This window comes from Desmodus rotundus, chromosome 9, assembly GCF_022682495.2.
Source record: "Desmodus rotundus isolate HL8 chromosome 9, HLdesRot8A.1, whole genome shotgun sequence".
Lineage (NCBI taxonomy): Eukaryota > Metazoa > Chordata > Mammalia > Chiroptera > Phyllostomidae > Desmodus > Desmodus rotundus.
The window spans coordinates 54494358-54514015 of NC_071395.1; the positions used below are offsets into that span (position 1 = coordinate 54494358).

Sequence of the window (19658 nt, forward strand, 5' to 3'; positions counted from 1 at the left end):
CAGGCCTGGGGGCTGCCCGAGGATTTCCTTTCCTAGCCCGTTCACAGGTGGCGGCTGATGCTGCTGGGCCAGGGCCCTCACTGTGGGAGTGACTCTGTGAGAAGGTGGGGTGCCCCTGATCCCAGACACTGGTTGATGCTATCCTGTCTTGCCCATTCTTGTTTTTTTTCTAATATTTTTATTTTGATGGTAAGTTTACACTCTTTACACCTTTGAAGGGGAGAAAGAATTATGAAGTACGTTTTACAACACACGTAGCTGAATTCATAATTTTGGGCCATTCTAAACACATTTCTCACAGCTAGTTTTCTGTTTTTCCCCCCGAGGAGCTCGGTGGAGGGGCTCACGTGCTGAGCTTTTCAGCAGTCGCCCGCGTGCCTGGCTCCAGCACTACCCGTCCTCTGCCCTCAACGCCACTTCACCCCGCGCTGTGTCCTGCCTTGTTCTTGAACCCCCGTTCATGTCTTCTTTCCTCAAACGAAAGCTCTGAATTCCTCACACGCACTCCTTTCTCCTCTTCCCAAACCTCTGTCTCCATTACCTTTCTCTCCAGAGATCTTTCTGATCATCTTTCTGTCATCCGAGTGTTCAATCATGAATTCCTAAAAAACTACCTCCTAACCTACCACCAGTTAAGAGCTTTCTTCTGGGAAAATTTGTCTTTGACACAAGTTCTGAGACTGTGACTTTCAGCCCACAAGCGGGATTTTTATTAGACCCAGGCCAACACAAGCGGCTAAATGTACAGTGGTGGCAGGTGGAGTTCAGTGACCCTATGGGAGATATTCCTCGTGACAGCAGATCTGTGTGCCCTTATTTCCTAGGTGAGACCCACCAGGTTGAGTGTCAGGTCTGTAGTTTCAATCTAAAACTTTTCTACTAGGCCAGTACTCCATTTTTAAATGCATGAAAGAAGCAAAGCTGGAAAATCTGGCAGAGAACCTTGCTATTTTATCGGTGGGTGAACATATTGGTTATTTCTCTCCCAAGGGGCTGATAAATTTTTCTCTGGTCTCAGAAACAAGGCAGTTTAACCTGAGTTGTGTGTATAAGTGAGAATATAAGCATTTCGCTATTTAACGGCCGAGGCAGCCCAAGCACTGACCAATCAGAATGGGGTGCCTGCCGTCCACCTGGGCACCACGGCAGATGGACAGGTCTGCACGCGTTCCTATGGGCTGAGCCCCAGGCTGGCTAACCACAGGGCTCATGTGTTCCCCAGCCGCCCACGCTGACCGAGAGGAAGCAGAGCCGCACAGGGTCCGTCGTGCTGCCCTACATCATGTCGTCCACCCTGAGGAGATTGTCCATCACCTCGGTGACGTCCTCTGTGGTCTCCTCCTCTTCTAACTCATCAGACACTGCTTCTTCCAGGCCGGGGTCAGATGGGTAGGCATTTGATCTTTTATTGCCAGGAGGGGTGGTAACTCCTTTCCGATATCTGCCTGTGATACCAAGTGAGTGTCGGTCGACGGAGACACACTGTCGTGGTCAGGGAAGTAATTCAGAGTTCATGGGTTGTTCGCCTTCAGGCCATTCCTGTTGTCTCCCTCATGAAGAACATGATTACAGAATGATAGCGACAGTTATGGGGGAATATCATCCCAATCCTATCACATCCTATCACCTTCCTAGTCATGTTCCAATTTTTTTCACAATAACTTGTCACTCCCTGATTTTTTCATCATTTCAATTTTCAAAAATGATTTTTAAATTTATACTTATTTTATGAGTAGTTCATGTAATCACTGATATGAAATTCCAAAGGTACAGAGGGCGATATATTATGAAACATCTCCCGTCAGTCCCTGACCCCCGCTGGCTGGCACTACTCTCCAGAGCCAGGCTGGGCCAGTTCTCAGGTTCTGCACGCCCCTCCAGGAGGGCAGCCTGCCTGGTGCACGAGAAGCACCGAAACACCATTTCCCCCACGCTTTCTTATCATAGGAACGGGCAGCACATCGCACTCACTTATCCTGCGTCTTTCAATTAGTAGGTCTTTAAAATCATTCCCTCTCCAAACACAGAGAGCCTCCTCTTTTCTTTGAGCTGCAGGCATCTCACAGTAAGTCGGCCCTTTGGAATCGGCCACCAGGACCTGCAGATGGACATCCGATTGCTGTGGCAATGAGGAACCTTAAAAATAAGTTAGTTTGTAAATATACAAATGAGAAAACTCCCAAAGTGAAATTGCTCTGTTCAACCTAGATAGTTGGAATTTTCAAAGTTACTCCTAAAGTGACTTCCCTAGAGATTAGGCGAGTTTACTGTCCCGCCTGCCCACGCAGAGCGCGTCTGGTCACCCACACCTCACCGCCACATTGTGGGTCGTTGGGCTTTTTAAGCCTTGCCAATCTGATAGGTACAAAATACTTTCTTGGGATAGGGTTTTTTTTTTTCATTTTTCTTGTGTGAAGTTGAGCATTTTTTCCTTTGTTTCTATGAACAATATTTTGTGTGTCAAATATTTTGTGTACATTTTCTGTTGAATATTGGCCGCATTTGTAATATGAGTGGAATATTTTCCCCAATATCTCCTTCGTCTTTCTTTTCAAATTTTACTTTTCAATTACAGTTGACATTCGGTATTATTTTCTGTTAGTTTCAGGTGCGCAGCATAGTGATTAGAGCTCCTTGTCTTTTGGCTTTGCTTCTAATTTATAACTTCTGGACATTATATCATAATTAAAGGCCTTCTCCACTCTAAGGCTACAAAAAAAACCCCTAAAACTAATTTTAGGGTTTCACGATTCACAATTAGATCTTGATTCTTCAGAATTCAGTACAAACTGTGAGGTGTGGGGCCAGCATTTGCCCCATGTGACTCCCCACTCCCCTTACAACATTTAGTGAGTGAGCCATTTTTTTCAATGGACTCAAACAGTCAACCTTGTGAAAATAGCAAATTCCTATACATTCTTTCATCTGCCTATGCACTTTCCCCACATTTCTTTGGTCTACCTGTGTGTTCGTGCACTAGTGTTACACAGTTGTAATTACTGTAGCTTTAAAAGGTCGTTAATGTCTAGTAATCCTTGTCAAGACTTACCTGGCTAGGTTTCCTCATTGTCGCTTATGGAGGATCCTGCCTGTTGCTCTTGTTACTGGGATCGGGTTAACTTTATGGACTGGCTTCAGGAGGGTCAGCAGAGCCTTCCTTGGCCAAACATGGAGCGCCTTTCCACACGTTCATGTTTAAAATATTTTAAAGGAGTGCATTTGAAGGAGTGTTCTTTCTGTTTAGAGAGATTACTTTAAAATAACATTTTACTGATTATAAAGTTAATATTTGTGCATGTATACATTTTTCAAAGTATTAGAAACTTTTGAAAGAATAAAGGCTTACAACTTCATCACTCAGAAATAACCACTGGCCCTGGCTGGTGTGGCCCAGTGACAGAGCACCAGCCTTGAAAGTTTGTTGGTTTAGTTTCTGCCAGGGTGCAGGCCTGGGTTGCGGACCTGGTCCCCGGCTGGGGGTGTGCGAGAGGCAACTGATGGGTGTTTCTCTCAAATGTCGATGTTCTTCTCGCTTTCTTTCTCCCTCCCTTCCCCTCTAAAAATAAAAATAAAATCTTAAAAAAAAGAACCACTGTTAAGTTCAAATATGTAATACAAGAAAAGTGCATACATAGTTTATGTAAGTGGAAAAGCACTGCCAGTACCATTGTGTGACCTGCTTAATTAAATATGTATGATGAATATTTAACTTTATCACGTATTTTAGTGTTGACTATGAATCAGGCCAGTTGACTCACCATTTACTCATTTTTGTAATGCTATGTTATAATAATTATGGCACGAAACTAAGTTGTTCAAATGGCTCCCTACCTGGAAATCAAATGATTAGTATTCCAAAATTATTTATCCATTTTTTTCATTGACATAGATATCTCTATATAGTTATAGCAAAGATATAATTTGGCAACTTGCTTTTCCTCTTTGTCTTTTTATTATCAGCATATTCCATGTTGCTGTGTAGTTTCATCATCAGCTTTTAATATCATTTTTCATGGTTACATAGCATTGCATGGTACAAATATGCTATAATTAATCCTTCTCCTACTCTAGAATTTTTACACTGTCATTATTTCTAAACAGATAACCATAAAAGTTTATTGTAAATTTAATGTAGAACATTTAGCTTTTATAAAATGCATTTTTATTATTAAGTATTGTAGCAAGTGTGTGTACATGTGCAGACAGCTTTTTGATTATTTAGGACGCCTCTCAGATCACTTCCTGGCCTTTTGGTGGAGGTCAAATGTAGGATGCATTTCTGACGGCGTACATTCATCACCTAGTCAGAGGATGAGATATTTTTTTGCAATTCTTGATATAGCAAACAGATACCAATATGCAATGCCATGTGTAATATATGAGTGACTATATAATTTTCATCATATATTCACCGATATTATTTGTTCTGTTTTTAATCTTTTGAATTCCTAAATATTAAATAATACCTGATTCATTTGTTTTTTTTTTTTCTCTTCTGTGGTTTTTTTCCCATGCCATAAAGAGATACTACCTACTTGGCGGAAAAGATAGAGTTCTGTTCTGTTCATTAACTCCTTTCTTAAATAAACGCTGCACCATTCAAAATAGCCAAGCTTTGAAGCAGCTGTTGAAAATCAGAGACACCGGAGAGACTGATACAGCAGGGCAGAGAACAGAGGCAGTGGGTGGGGTCCTTCCTCTCCATGTCGGGACCCCAGGCAAGCAGCTTATTGCTCTTGCCCAGATTTCTCCAGTGAGTAGGAAGTCACTGATGATATTTCCTCCGTTTTTTAGGATGTTTCTTTAAAGCAGCTCATGCTGATTCATGCTGATGACCCTGATTCTCCTGTCAGCAGTGTTATGTGTGTATAGTATTCATCAAAATTTCACGGTGATGACAGGTGCCCCATCTGCAAAGGGTCAGCTCTTCGTTGGCAGGAAGTAGAGTGCATCCATTCTGTTTGGCAAATGGGAGCCTAAAGCCCAGCACGGGAATTATTGGTACTTCGTGAAACACAGTACATCTTGTTAAGGAAGCCAGGAGGAATTACACGTCAGGCCAACTGAGTGCCTGCTTAGAGCACCAGCGAAGTAGGGGCTCTAAGCCTTAACTTTTAAAAAATTTAATCTTTGTTATTTCAGGAAAATTATTGAGGTTGTCATTATAAGAAAAAAATAATGCAGACACTGAGAGGGAGGTCACAGATCAAGATTGGGTCAAGGAGTCCTGGCCTTTTTGGAGTTCATGTTGATAGTCAGTTGTTCAGCACCTTGTGATTGGTCCATGTCCTTCGCTGACAGGTCAATCCTGGAGCCCCTTCTGGAGCGCAGGGCCTCGGCGGGTGCCAGAGTTGAAGATCTGACCTTCAAAGAGGACAGCGAGAACCGGATCAGCAAGTTCAAGAGAAAAGAACGGAGCCTGAGCAAGTCCCAGGTCATCGCAGAGAAAGCGCCAGAACCTGAGCTGATGGTAAAGAAGAGAAAAAAAGTGCACCACATGTTTTGCAGGGCATTCCCTGTAGCCAGGCCCACCACCACTCCCTTCAAGGCTCTGAGTCACTAGATCAGAGCCTCGCCACGGGGTTCTCGCAGCACCAGCAGCCGGGGCGAGTGTCAGGTCTGACTGTGCTGAGAAACGCATGCACATTGAACCCAAGTCTCTCAATCAGTCATGGCACAAGAGTGCGTACCCACAACGTAAACATGTGGTAGACACTTGGAGTTGTGGCTCTCGCTACCATGTTCCATGAGTCAGTCCAAACATTGTCATTTCTCTTCTGTTAACTTAAAAAAATAACGGTACTTGTTCTTCCATCAGCCACATCAAGTTTTAAGTGTGGCAAGACCAGCTTTCCCTGAGAATCAGGTTGGCTCACTTCTGAACTAAATGGCATAGTCCATCTGTGGTCAAAATCAAGTCCACAACCAGCCAGAAAACAATCTGTGGTTCAAAAATGGCCTGTTAGTATCTTTGCGTGGGTGCCCACCATATGATAATGTGGTAAGCTTCAAGATGGCTCCTGGCATTATGCCCTGTAACAAGCTTCTGCTCAGCAGACGAGGTTGTTCAAGTGTTGTGGAGTGCAGCCGTCCTCACCTTGAGCACATTTCCTTGTCTCCCCCACCCCCATACCAGAGTCCAGCCAGAAAAGCACAAAGGCCAAAGAGTCTCCAGCTGGTGGACACTCGGCTGACACCATTTCACGGTTCTTCCACTCCTCCGTCAACACCTTTGAGCCCACCCCCACTGACTCCTAAAGCTACCAGGACCCTGAGTGAGTTTTCCTGTATAGAAATCCCTTATATTCGTTTTACTGGGGAATGGAGTATGTTTATGAACCTGGGCAATTTTTCGTCCAAACAGCCACCCGGCATATGAGATGACTGTAGAGTTGGCTCAGTTCAGTTGTAGTGGGTATAATACAGTTAGACTACGACCTTGCCAAGTGAAGAAGCCCTCGGGTTGCTGGGGCTCATTTAACTTTTCTTTATACTGCTCCAAACGGCCTCATTGGCCCTTTTCAAGTTATGAAAGTATAACAAGGGAGATCCAGGCAAGAACCAAGAGGAAGCCAGTGCCTGGGGGACTACTGAGCAGACAGCCCTGTGCATTCTAGGGGGAGGGGTCCCAAATGAGGATAAGAAATTAGATCCGTCCCATGAACTACCTCCGGCCAGGCTTGGGGAATCAGCAGGGCACACTGCCTGAGAAGAGTTCCAAGGTGCCCTTGGAACAAAGGACTCCTGGAGGGGCAGTCTTGTGCGGAAGAGGAGACAATAGTCAACCCAGAGTTAGGAGATAATCCGGCCAGGTTTCCTGGAGGAAGTGGGTGTCGCACCCTTTACATGGTAGAACAGAGAGCTGTTAAATTTAACCAGTACTTATAGACTACCTATTATGTGACATTTTTTAAACACTTGGGAAGGGTCAGAGAACAGAGTGATACCTGAAGTTAGAAAAGGTTTTCATCTTCAGCTTAATAGTAAAAACACTGAAAAAAAGGTGGAAGTTTTACTCAAGAACTTCTCGGGAGGCCTTCTGGTGAATGAAGGGCTCCACGTGTCAGGAGGGGTCAGAAGTCATGTTCATTCTGTCCACAGAAACCATGGACTAGGAGCTTAGCAACTTGATTGGCCGAGTTGGTTCCAGTGTTAAACCCTGGCAACCAGAAGTTCTGTGAGATTCCTTGATGAATTCATTCTGCCTTCATCTCCTTTGTATCATTTCTAGGTTCCCCAACTTTGCAGACGGATGGGCTGATGACGGCCACTGTGCCACCTCCCCCTCCCCCAAAAAGCAAGCCCTATGAGAGCAGGGAGAGGAACTCTGAGGAGGTAGGGGAAGGACGTGGGTGCTGGGCTAGAGGCCGCTGTGGGGAGGGCAGCCTGGGGTTCTCTGGGCATTTAGGGGGCAGGTTTTCCCAGAGCATCTGTCATTGCGGTCAGTTTTTGGTTCATTCCTGAAACCACAGAAGACAGAGCAGCTTTCAGCAGAAAGGAACTGAATGCAGGTAAGGCCTTTTCATCGGACGGAAGGCAGTAGAGCTTGTCCCTGTACCCTACCCGGAGTGCAGGTGAGGGAAATAACAAGTGGATTTTGGTTCACATCTGAAGAGTTTACTTCCGAGTGAGTAGCGGTCATTCTGGAATGGTCTCTGACCAGTTCCTTCAGCAAATATTTATTGAGCGTCTGATTTCTGTGATCCAAGTAGCCAAGTGCTGGGATATATCAGTGCTGGCGAATGTCAGAGTAACTCTAGCAAAGGAGGGAGGATAAATCCATCTTACTTCCCTTCTACCTGGCAAAGGCTGTGTGGGTCAGCTGATTCGTGAGAAGCTAAAGCAGTGTTGGAAATGTGGAGAAGGAAGCAGACTCACTTCAGCTCTTGTTTGCTCACTCAGGTTGTCCCCCCACTGCCTGTGCGAAGAGAAGCCAAAGTTCCACCCCCACCCCCTCCCAAGGTTCGGAAATCTGGCCTCCTTCCTTCGGAGCCTGGATCCCAGTAAGGATCTCGCCCTCCCTCTGAACTTCAGCATGCCCCAGACCACTGGCACTGGGGACCTGACCCCCAAGGGGCAAGTTTCTCCCCACCTTGGGCCCCTGCGGACCGCCTTGCCTGCCCTGGGAGGAGGTTCACCGGCTCCAGACTGGTTGGTATTTCCTACCTTCTATCGGTTCGACGCCTGAGGCCACGTAGCATCTTTAATCCACAGGGAATTCCAGAACAGAACTGGCTGAGTCCTGTGCGTTTCTCCAAGAGAGCTCCCTTGCTGGTGTTCGGCGACAGCCTCCGGCGCAGAGCCATGTGGTGGCCTGCGAAGGCGGGCAGTTTGTCCGTGGTGGCTGTTGTAGGGCAGCCACAGTGGCCCACTCCTCGGACGGATTTCTTGCTTTCCTTCTGAAAACTTGTGCTTGAGGCTTACCTGTGTGATCTCATCTAACATTGGGAGAGACCAATATCAAGTCCTTTGGTAACTGAAATAATCATAACTTTCTAATGTCTACTATGTCTTTCTTGAGAAAAAGATCGTCTTTTTAATGAAGACTGGCTGCTTTTCCAGTATGAATTCCAGTATGAATTTCCAGTAGGCCATCATGATTGACAACCATGGACTCCCGAGAGCTCCCAGCTCCTATTTTCCCGCCACCGGCACCCACTTGTGTAAGGGGGATGCTGGCTGTGCCCCTCCGAGGGTCCCTCACTCTCCCAACCAGTGGTTCTCCCTGCATGGCACTCACTTCCTACTGTGGACTCCTTTGAAAGTCTTTCTTTTGTGCATACAGCGTCTTGTCCTGTTACCTTTTCTGACCTCAAATCACTGGATAGAAAGGACTTAGAAGCCCGTGTTCAAGTTTCCAGTTTCCCTTCAGCCCCTGTGTGGATGGCTCAGCAGCCCCTAGCTGCGCCTGATTTCCCCTGGAGAATACAGTGCAATACTGCCTTCTGATTTATTCCTCTTGATTGTGCATTTAATTTGATTACATGTTTATGGTACTAACGTGATTTAGATGATCAAATATTACCTGCACACACATCAACAGCCACACCAAGTTAGACAGTTTGAGCTAGAAGGGCCTTAAAAGTCATCCAAACAACCCCCTTATTTTGCAGATAAGGACATGGAGGTTGAACACAGGTAATCCTACTACCGATACCCCAGCTTGCTAACTGAGGACACATCCAGGTAACACTTAGACCTAGAAGACAATGCTGACAAACTAACTCCTACCCTTAGTTGGATCAGCCATGGAAATGGTCCAGATATTTCTATACTGCGTTGGTGTGTGTAGCCAAGTAGACAGCCTAGGGACTATGGATCCCCTCGGTGGACATGTGGAGGGCTCCACAGGGTCTCTTGCCCACGTGGCCCAGTCCCCTTTCCTGGGAGACGGAGAGAGCAGAGAGGGAGATTCCCCCCGCGCACTGCAGTTTGTGTGCCTGCGTCTGCGCTGTGTGCCCGACTGACCACCCCTGTGTTGGGAGGGGCAGATCAGCTCATCACCAGGCCAGGGAAGGGAACCTGCCACCGTGCCCTACATTTCTCAGGAAATGTGTGCAGGCAGGGCTGGTCTCTCCTCCCCCAGGAGAAGCTGCAGTATGGGATGACGGAAGGATCCTGGGCTTTGGAAGTAAAACCTTTTGGTTTCAAATCACCAAACTCCCTCAAGTCAAGTGAAATGTTCTGAGCTTTCATTTCCTCCCCTCTCAAAACAGGGGACACTTGCCACATAGATTGTGCGGTTCTGATGAGATCAAATACGTGAAGTTGTAGGTGCTCCCCAAGTGGTCCTTCTCCCCTCTGCTCAGCCAGAGTAAGGACTGGACCTCTGGGAGCATTATTGATACTCTATTGATATATTCTTTTTTCTTTTGGAAGATAATTTGGCATGTGAGCACAGGTGAGTTCTTTTGGAGTCTTTTACCTAATTATTTATGACTAGAGACACAGCATCAATAAGAGCAGAAGAGGATTTTAAGAGGAAAGAACTCAAAAGAATAAAGGAAGATAGTAAAGAGAAGGGCCAGAAAGGCCAGACCGGGCTCCAGGCTGGAGCCACTTCTGAGAAATGGCCCTGCAGACTGCCTGAAGGGGGTTCATATGTGTCACCCCTTCTCCAGGCTGCCATTAAATAGATGTAAACCGAGTCACCAAAAACCCCGAGCAGGTTCCCTCGGAGTGCTGGGTGGGAGTCCTGCAGTCTGGTCTTGGATCGGAGTCTGGGGACCTGATACACATGCCAGATGCCTTCCCACCCCCACTTTTTTTTAATCGTCACCTGAGGACGTTTTTTTGTTGTTGATTTTAGAGACAGAGGAAGGGGGGGGGCGCAGACAGACAGACAGACAGACATCAATTGGTTGCCTCCTATACACACCCCAACTGGGGATCAAACCTGCAACCTAGGTATGTGCCTGACCAGGAATTGAACCCTCAACCTTTTGGTGTATGGGACGACATTCCAACCAACTCAGCCACATCAGCCAGGGCTCTTTTTTTAATATAACAATTTTCCATATGACTCTCTCTCCACGTTTATGGAAATAGTAAGTCTCTACTGCCTGAACAGAAAGGGTTCCAGGTAGTTTTGTGAATAACAGATGACAGAGGACATTGAAAGGTTCGTCTCCTCGGGGAGCCATGTGGTAGAAAAGAGTCATAGTTGACAAAGGTTATGAATAATGCGTGTCCTGAAGTCACAGAGGAAGACAGCAAAGAAATGCCTTGATTCTATTAAATTAGGAGAAATGAAGGGCAGGGATAAAAAGAGAAAGAACTGAACTTTATGTTCCTTGGGAAGAACTCTGGAGTATTGAAAGACATTGAAATTAGCCCCCAAATCATCACAGCCTTTGTGAATGCTGGTTTATGGGGTATTTTTGTAATTTCATCTTTCCCTGTCCTGACTTTTCTTGCTTTTAGATTTTTTTTTCAAGAATTGTTCCATTCAACATATAATTAGATTCTTAGTAAATGCCGGACACTGTACTAGGCCCTGAGGTTGAAGCAGTTCAATGTCTTCAGGGGGAACAGGCCCGTATGCAGAGTCTGTGGTGTGTGGGATGGGAAGGGCATGGTGTTAAAGGAAAGTGAAGCCCTAAATAGGCTACTGGGCCATGGGGCCGGGGGGGGGGGGGCGCCTCACCTCCACCCTCACACCTTGACTCCAGAATTGCCATTTTCTCCCATTAGAAACCCTTAAAAACTGCTGCCACACTGCAAATCCCTGAGACAAAACAAGAGCTAAAGCAGGATTTGAGACCACAGTCCACCTCTGTTAGCTCTTTCCAAGCTGCAAGAGTGCTTCCCCTCTAGCTACCCCAGGTCATGGGGTCATTTCTTACTTTAAAATTGAGACCTGTCTCTCATACACATCGTAGCGTGCCGACGGGTGAAACGTCACAGTGGCATACAGCCCTGCCACCACCTCTCAGATCCAGACGTAATTGACCTCAAATGTGTTCCTTCTTTCCTGCCACTTTGCGGGTACAACGTAAAGGAGAGAAAAACCCCACCACTTACAGAAAACAGTAGTGTACTTCTTGGTGAGTCAACATGTAGTTGTCCTTGGGCCTCAATTTCCTCATGGAAAAAAAGTACATATGTATGTATGTTACATGATTTTTATAGAACCCTTGCAGCCCCAGCTTTCTTCTAAGTGAATGAAAGAGAGAGCCAGGAGGAAATGAAGTTTCTGTAGGCTTTGCTGGTCTGTGCGCCATGAAAGAGGGGACTTTCGGATTGTGTTGGAGGAGGTAAGTTGCTCTTTGGGTCAGTTCAGAGTGGAGCCATCAGTTCTAATCTCCAAAAGGAAAAAGTTTTCCTTTGAGGTTAATGATTTCAGGCTGATTCTTAGTCACTCAGCCAGAGCTGCCCTCCCCTATATCTGTCCAAACTCATGTTAGTACTGTTTTGAGTTGTTCATTCATACTTTGTCCAAAGCTCTCTTGCTATGGTTTTGTAAACTACTTGGGTTTCAAACATGGACAGTTAGGAAGATGAGCATTGAAGTAGAAAAATTTTGTTCAGATTTGCTATTATTTATTTTTTAAATTAAAAATGGAAATGTATTTTAAAGTTCATTGTGTGTTTAGTTTATTATTATACATATATTAATGAAATGAAATCATCCCTGAACTTTTTTTTTATTGATGCCTCCTTTGGTCACATCACACCCAGGGCAGAGTCCCTTCTAGCCCCCTTTCATTATGGGTCCCATAAATTTAAACTCATACTGTGGGGTCAGAGAGTCATCTCTGCCTAGAAGAGGTAAAAACTTCAAATTATCTGGTTCTTTCTCGGCTCCTACCTCCCCATCCATTGCTTTGGCATCCAAGCTGCCCAGTTTTCTGATAACCATTCATTTAACACAATAGGTTCTATTTCTTTACTCATTTGCCACAGATAACTGGGCAGAGGTGAAAGGAAATAAAGAGGTTAAAGGGAGTATCTAATAACTTACATGGAAAGGGTGGGAACCAATTCTCCAACTAGGGTGAACAGTGGTATCCCCTGGGAAAAGGTGCTACACCCCAGACCAATGACATCCAAATTTCTGAGGGCAGGAATGGGACCCGAGCATCTCTCCGTGTTAGCCCAATGTTAGGAAAGGTTAAGAACCAATTCCTGGGAGGAAATAACAGCTTTAGAAAATCAGTGTTCAAGGAGCGCTTCTTAGGCTCCCTGCTGGTGGTGGGTCCAGCTGGAGAGGGCGCACAGCCACACTTCCATTGGGACAGCTCCCCTGCTGGAAGTGCTTGCTTTATGCATCAGAGTTTTCTAAGTGTTTCAGTGCTTTCAAATATTTGCAATCTGTTGCTTTTTAGAGCAAATGGTGTTGCACCATTTTCCTGAATCTGAAGAGCTCTAACTCATCACTGTAGCTTTAAAAAAAGGCTGCAGCCTTTCAAAATAAAAGGCATGGAAACGTAAAATCTTATGTATATGCATAAGATTCACCAGGCACCTGTTAAAAATGCAGATTTTGCATCAGTAAACTCGGAGAGTGACTTGAGATCTGGGTCCACACTGAGGAACACCCCTCTCAGCACCTTGCCCATCAGCATCTGTAAGCGCACTCACTTCATGCAGTGGTTCTTGGCTTCTTCCCATCATCCCCAGAATGCTGCAACTTCTGAAACTTGTGTTAAAATGGTCTATGTTTAATCCCTTCTTTTCATTTCTTTATCATTTAAAGCCATATATACTTGCGAACTCATCTAATTAAATCTATCATTTTTTACGTTTCCATGCCTTTTATTTTGAAAGGCTGCAGCCTTTTTTTAAAGCTACAGTGATGAGTTAGAGCTCTTCAGATTCAGGAAAATGCTCCCAGCTTTAATAAAGGAGTCGTGTTTCCTGTCCTTACCTTCAGTCACTTGGGCACTGCAGATCAAGGATCCCACACGTGCATGTCAGCTGCAAACCAATGGGCACCACCCCAGGCCTCTGACATCAGCATTGGGCCTCCCCAAAGAGCGTCTTTGTGGCCCCTTCAGGGAGGCCCACGCCTGGCTGCAAAGAAAATGCCCCAAAGACAAGCTTTGGCAAAGGAAACCTGAGAACCCAAACAATGTACGAAATAAGTTGTTTCCTTCTTTTTATAATATATAAACTAATAAAAAGATTATAAGTGATATCATTGTGTAAAAAAAGAAGTTACTGACTGGTTGGCAGCTGGGAGCCTCCCGTCCTGCCTGATATGTACCGATTAATCCAATGACGCAGTTTTGCCTTTTGTTGTGTAGATTATAGACCCCACGACTGCTGAATTTTATTAAAGTGGGAGTGACGTTCTGTGATTGAGTTTTGGACAGTCTGCAAATGGTGATATTTGGGAAACAGCATTATACAGTAATATTTGTATTAAAAAGGGAGGGCGTGCGTGCACGCGCACACACAGAATGTACCTGTCTTGCCCTTTTAGAGGTATAGGGCCATGGAGAGGAGGAGGAAGGTTTCATCTCCTTGACTGAAAGAGGGAAAGGGGCCTAGGTCTTTTTCATTTGAATACAGGCACAATTTGTGGCCGTGATACCAAGCAAGTTGCCTGAAATTTGAGTTGTCCCAATTGTCTCAGAGTCACTTGGAAGTTAGAGGGGTACCCAAAACCTTAGTGTTACAGTGTCTGGGCTCTGAGAGAAATAGTCACCAGTGGCCCGTAGTGGACACAGGAGCCTCGGTGTCCTGTCTCAGCTGCAGTTAGCAAGCTAACAGGGCCAAGTGCACCGGCTGCTCATTGGGCTGCAATGCAGAGTCCCCGACCACGAAACCTGACGCAGCTCTGTGGGTCTCGGAAATGAACGGTCGAAGTCCTGGGTTCTTCAATGCAAAGGGAAGACAGTGGCACCAACTTCCTCAGTGGTTATGAGGGACAATGAAAATGGGTGCGCATCCAGCACAAAGTCTGTCACCCTTCCTTGTGGAGAATGAATGGTGGCAATGCTGTTTGACCAAGGGACATGGGAACATCCATCTTCAACTGACTCTACACTCTATAGTGTTCTCAAGAGAAAGCAGAAAGATTGGGCAGGTGAATACCATTATTTTTAGGTCTCGGTACCCCAACTCAGAGTGCACCACTTGCTGTGGTGAGCTTGGAGAGACCACATGGGCCAGAAGAAGCAATGGACTAGGAGCCCCAGGGGGCCTTTCACATGGGCCTTTCTGAGGTTCCAGTTGACTTTCAAAGGGATTAGAGGCAGTCTGGGGAGGAAGCCTTGGCCATGGCCCCACCTACCCTCTATAGGGCTCGGTACAAAATGAAGCCACAATCCCATAGCTCCCTGTAGCTGAATCAGCTTTTTTGGCCCAGACCGATCAATATGGGACAGTTGTCCTTGTGGTACGGGGCGGGGGAGGGGGAGGGTGTCAGTGGAAGGGAGCCATGGCATTCCTGATCGACAATTATGTTGACTCTGTTCTCTCCCCCCTCAGCTGCCTCTGTAGACACAGTGGGGGGACGCCCCCTGTGGGCTGGCAGTGTCCCTCCCCCACCAGAGAGAGGTCTGAGTTAGAGACTTTGCTATCAGGCCACTTTATTCGCACTACTTCGTTATGAGATACGTGCAACTTGGCGTAAGAATGTCTGAAATCCACACAATTCACAGCTATAAATAGGTCACAAATTTCAAAGTCAGTTATACTTCAGTGCTGTCAATTCTTCTGGACCCATGGATTTAAATTTTCTTTGGCTCGGTTTCCTCTTCAATCAGACTTTCCTAAAAAATATGTGAGTAACAAATATATCAAGGTTGATTTCACTGGCTGAATTTCATTATGTTTGTAATACATCATTTCTAAAATATCAATATAGAAAGAAAAAGTCCATTTGTTTTCTGTTCTAGAAAGTACTAAAGAGATATACAATCATGTCTTTTAAAGTTGCATATAATAAAATCTGCATTAATAATTTAAGGGCAGATATGAGGAAGACGGTGAAAGAAAGGTCCAATCTATCAGTGTGCCGTTAACCTGGGCTTTGCTTCTGTTCCTTCTCTCTAACGTCATGTTTGGGAAATTTCAGTGCTTGCTACCTTTTATCATGCGGTGAGCAGGATGAGGAGAAGAAAGCAAATAAAGATGGCTGTCTGCTTTTCTCTCTTTTCTGTGGGTGTGGAAGTTCAAGTCAACAGAGTAAATGGAAACAGCTCCTCAGCTTCACCTGGGGCGCAGTCAGGTTTCCCCTGCCCCTGGGCATGATGTAATTAACTGTCCTGCCTTCTCACTGCCACCAGTGCGTGGACCAGGGTGCTCAGAGACCACCAACACTGACTTCAAGACTCAATTTCTGTATTCAGTTCTCTTTATATTTATTTGAAAATCAAAAGCCTACATCAGGTTACTCTATGTCCATTCTTGGTGAGAATTTGGAGATTGGGATAGTCCAATAACAAAACTGGAAATCACATGTGTCTCTGAATGATAAATCCCTAGTTGGAACTTTTATTCCAAAGGAACTAGAGCGCCATTTTTTATTCCTGCATTTCCTGGGGAAAACTGTCATACCAAGAACATGGGGAGACTCACTGGTGAGGCACGGTTTCCTAGAGGAGCGCAGGTTGGCTGTAAATGTGAAGAATATATGACATACTTGAAGAATTGACACAGAGCGGAGGAAGAAATTTACGTTGTCCATCATCCCCTAAGCTAGGGCCAACATCAGCAGATAAAGGTTACAGGGTGATTTCAATTCCATTTATGAAAGAAAAAAAAAGGTCCAAACATTGTTCTGTGCTGTCCAACCACTGAAAGGGGGCATCAGGAGATAGTGAGGGCCCGACCCAGGAGCATCTCCGGCAGTCAGGAAGGGAGCCTGGAAGGGCTGAAAGGCAGCCGCCCTAAGTAGCCAAGGTGGTGCCCGAGGGCCACGGGTCCTAAGTGCCACACTCTCGTTACCACTGTGACTCACCAGTGCCCCTTTCAGCTCCTGGAGGGCAGAGTGGGGCTGGTGGATGGTGCACTCCAAGCGCTGAGGTCCTGCTTGCTGATCGACCTCTTTGGCTATCTGAAGGAAAAAAGTGTGACTCTCAGAGATAGAGGTAAATGAAATAGTGTTTTCCATTTCCACTAAAAATTGTCTGTGGAGAATGAGGTCAAGGAGGATGTGGACTGAGACTGTTGCGGGATCAGGGTGGGGCCTTTAGGAAGGTTGGCGCCCTAGGGGCCATTCTCATGGGCTGGGGTCAGGTCCTGGGGGTGAAGGCCATGCTGAGGCAGAAAGCATTTTCCCTCTGAAGGCAATGAGGATAAAGTAGTTCAAACCCCATGAGCAGACAGTATGTAAAAACTACAATAGCTTATAGTCATGAATAGGGTTGATTTTTATTTTCTAGTTTTTCTAAGTTGAATGAGAGTTGCTTCCCAGCCCTGGCCAGGGAGCTCAGTTGGTTGGAGTGCGGTCCATATGGCAAGGCTGTGGGTTCCATCTCCAGTCAGGGCACAGACAACAATCAACTGATGAATGCATAGGTAAGTGGAACAGCAAATCGTTGTCTCTGTCTCTCTCTCTCTCAAAAAAAAAAAAAAATCAGTAAATACATTTTTTTTAAAAGGAAAGAGAGAGAGATGCTTCCCCATACAATCTGTGTAAAGGAGACTTCAAGTTCTGGGGCTAATTTCCTACTAAATTACTTTTATTATTTTCCCACAAAGAGAGATTTCTTTCCAATGAAAACTAAATGGTTTTAAGCTTCTCTCCCTAAGTTTCCCATTTCCAGGCCAATATTAAATGTCCCAGTCCCAAATCACTCATCGTTTAGGGCCTTATTTGTGTCCTATTAAAAAAAGAAGAATTGAACATAAACAAATCAACAAAAAAATGTTGGAGAGGATGCAGAGAAAAGGGAACCCTAGTGCACTGCTGGTGGAAATGCAGACTGGTGCGGCCACTGTGGAAGACATATGGAATTTCCTCAGAAAACTAAAAATGGAACTGCCCTTTGACCCAGTAATTCCACTGCTGGGATTATACCCTAAGAACCCTGAAACACCCATCCAAAAGAACCTATGCACCCCAATGTTCATAGCAGCACAATTTACAATAGCCAAGTCCTGGAAGCAACCTAAGTGCCCATCAGCAAATGAGTGGATCAAAAAATTATGGTACATTTACACAACGGAATTCTACGCAGCAGAGAGAAAGAAGGAGCTTATACCCTTTGGGACAGCATGGATGGAACTGGAGAGCATTATGCTAAGTGAAATAAGCCAGGCGGTGAGGGACAAATACCATATGATCTCACCTTTAACTGGAACATAATCAACAAAAGAAAAAAAGCAAACAAAATATAACCAGAGACATTGAAATTAAGAACATTGTAACAATAGCCACAGGGGAGTGGGGAGAGGATAGTGGGGAAAGGGGTCTATAGGAGCTACTATAAAGGACACAAGGACAAAATCAAGGGGGAGGGTGGAGGTGGGGGAGGGAGGTGGGACTGGCTGGGGTGGGGTGGAGGGAAGGGGAGAAAATGCAGACAATTGTAACTGAATAAAAATAAATTAATTAAAAAATAAAAATAAGAATTGCTTTAAGAAAAATAAGAAACTAATACACTGACATTTTTTGGATTAACCTGTTGGCATATATGGCCTTTCTCATATAATCCTCATATGACCCCAAGAAGTCACATTTTATAGATTAAAAAACCAAAACAAACAAAACCCAAGCAGCCTATGCTAGTGCTGGCACTGGTACTAATCTAACTTACATGAAATTAAGTCCAGCCTGTTTTCCAGTGTATATTTTGTCTCCCTGCATTTGCTAACTCCTCTGCTCTAGTGGCCTGTGACTTCTTTGCTTAAATACCCATATTAATAAAAGGAAATTACAGAGCCTGCACCCTTGATAAGGATATGTATTTATATGTTATAAAAATGTGCTGCCAACCTAAATTGTAGGCATTTTTAAAAGATGAAATAAGAAAGAAAAAACATAAGCAGAAGGCCTAAGATTTTCTTTCAAATCTCAGTCATCCTGCCGTATAGGCCTTGCTCCGTCAGTGGCTTCTTGTTCCTCTGGCAATTCCATGCACTCTGAGGGCGACGCACTGCCCACTGTGGCTGTATCCTCTGGGAACTGCTCCTTTTCTTTGCCCCGCTAGTCCTCATCTGAATGGAAAGCAGGAATGGACTTAACTGTGTGAGTGTCCCACTGCCCCCCGAATACCTAGGATGGAGTTTCAAGTAGCACTCTTAGGGAGCACAGAGAACGTTAGCATAGTTACTAACTATATTTGTTACTGAACCAAATAAGCAACACCTTACTGTGAAGGTGAGGGAGACTTACCTCTCGGAAATAGTCCATCAGATTTTCTGCATTTCTTTTTCCTCCAGGGCGCAACCCGTAGGACCAGTGCTGGCTAGAGCCATCCACCACACACAGCGTCAACAGGATAAGCCCGGCCAGGAGTTTGGGGATCAGCTCCATTCTAAGGAACATCAATACAACAATCGAAACAGGCCTAGACTGGCCTGAGTGAAAGGTAAAGACCTCTTTGGTGAAGAGCCTAACAACTGTGTCACTAACATGACAGAAGATGGAGGTAGGAGTCATCGACAGGTTTCACACGGACGTGGAAATACACATACCCACTTGCTTGCTTGAGTTGCTAGCCAATGAGGGCAAAATCATTTCTTTTATCTAAACTAGTCTATTTCTATTTTCACTATTCATTTTGTTACCCAAACCGCATGATTCCTCCTTTATGAAGTTCATCTTTTTGTCTTAACCTTTTCCCCCCTGTCCTTAGTTGTCAACTGTATCATCCTGAGATAAAGGGAATGGGGCCACCTGCTCTGACAAGTAGCTCCTACTAAAAATTTGTGGCAGAAAGAGAGGGTTTTTTTGGACACTAAATGGCCACAGTAGGTACTAATGACATTTTGCTGTCTGCCCTCTAGTCTTCCATGCATTAGTGCTGGCTGCACCATCTGGGAGAGTGAGAGAGGACTCAACACTTTTCAAAGCACCGAGTCACAGGCCAGATGCCTCCCTGGCCGAGTCAGCCTCAAATTACCTGGTGACATGCGGAGTTTTCACAAAGAGTCTCCAGATTAATTTTCCTTTGATGGGAAGAAGCTAAAGACAAAATCAAATATTGGTAGATGAGCTGTCCCCATTTCCCAAAGGCTAGCTCTCTGTGGCCAGGGCTGAC

At 45.2% G+C, this 19658-nt stretch overlaps 2 protein-coding genes across 2 annotated transcripts in view; one reads left to right on the forward strand and one right to left on the reverse strand.

The window, feature by feature from the left end:
* The window catches only part of DOCK5 (dedicator of cytokinesis 5), a 158854-nt gene extending 149901 nt beyond the window's left edge, over nt 1-8953 (forward strand). Inside the window, exons 48-53 of the mRNA XM_045195714.3 lie at nt 1223-1389; nt 5302-5470; nt 6137-6275; nt 7232-7335; nt 7903-8003; nt 8215-8953. Coding sequence (XP_045051649.2) covers nt 1223-1389; nt 5302-5470; nt 6137-6275; nt 7232-7335; nt 7903-8003; nt 8215-8239 — 705 coding nt within the window. The 3' untranslated portion in view covers nt 8240-8953. The remainder of the gene's footprint in view (nt 1-1222; nt 1390-5301; nt 5471-6136; nt 6276-7231; nt 7336-7902; nt 8004-8214) is intronic.
* A 6079-nt stretch (nt 8954-15032) lies between these two features.
* GNRH1 (gonadotropin releasing hormone 1) lies at nt 15033-18943 on the reverse strand. Its single transcript, XM_053911573.1, has 3 exons — nt 18791-18943; nt 16412-16507; nt 15033-15221 (listed from the first exon to the last, which is right to left on the reverse strand). The coding sequence occupies exons 1-3, from the start codon at nt 18941-18943 to the stop codon at nt 15180-15182; spliced, it is 291 nt and encodes a 96-aa protein (XP_053767548.1). The 3' UTR covers nt 15033-15179.
* Between the last annotated feature and the right edge of the window lie 715 nt (nt 18944-19658).

Coding starts and splice junctions, on each gene's coding strand:
- GNRH1 (XM_053911573.1), bottom strand. CDS start 18,943: ATGTTCCTTAGAATGGAGCTGATCCCCAAACTCCTGGCCGGGCTTATC. Junction 16,508..18,790: donor TGATGGACTATTTCCGAGAG/GTAAGTCTCCCT, acceptor TTTTTCCTTCAG/ATAGCCAAAGAGGTCGATCA. Junction 15,222..16,411: donor AGGAGCTGAAAGGGGCACTG/GTGAGTCACAGT, acceptor CATATTTTTTAG/GAAAGTCTGATTGAAGAGGA.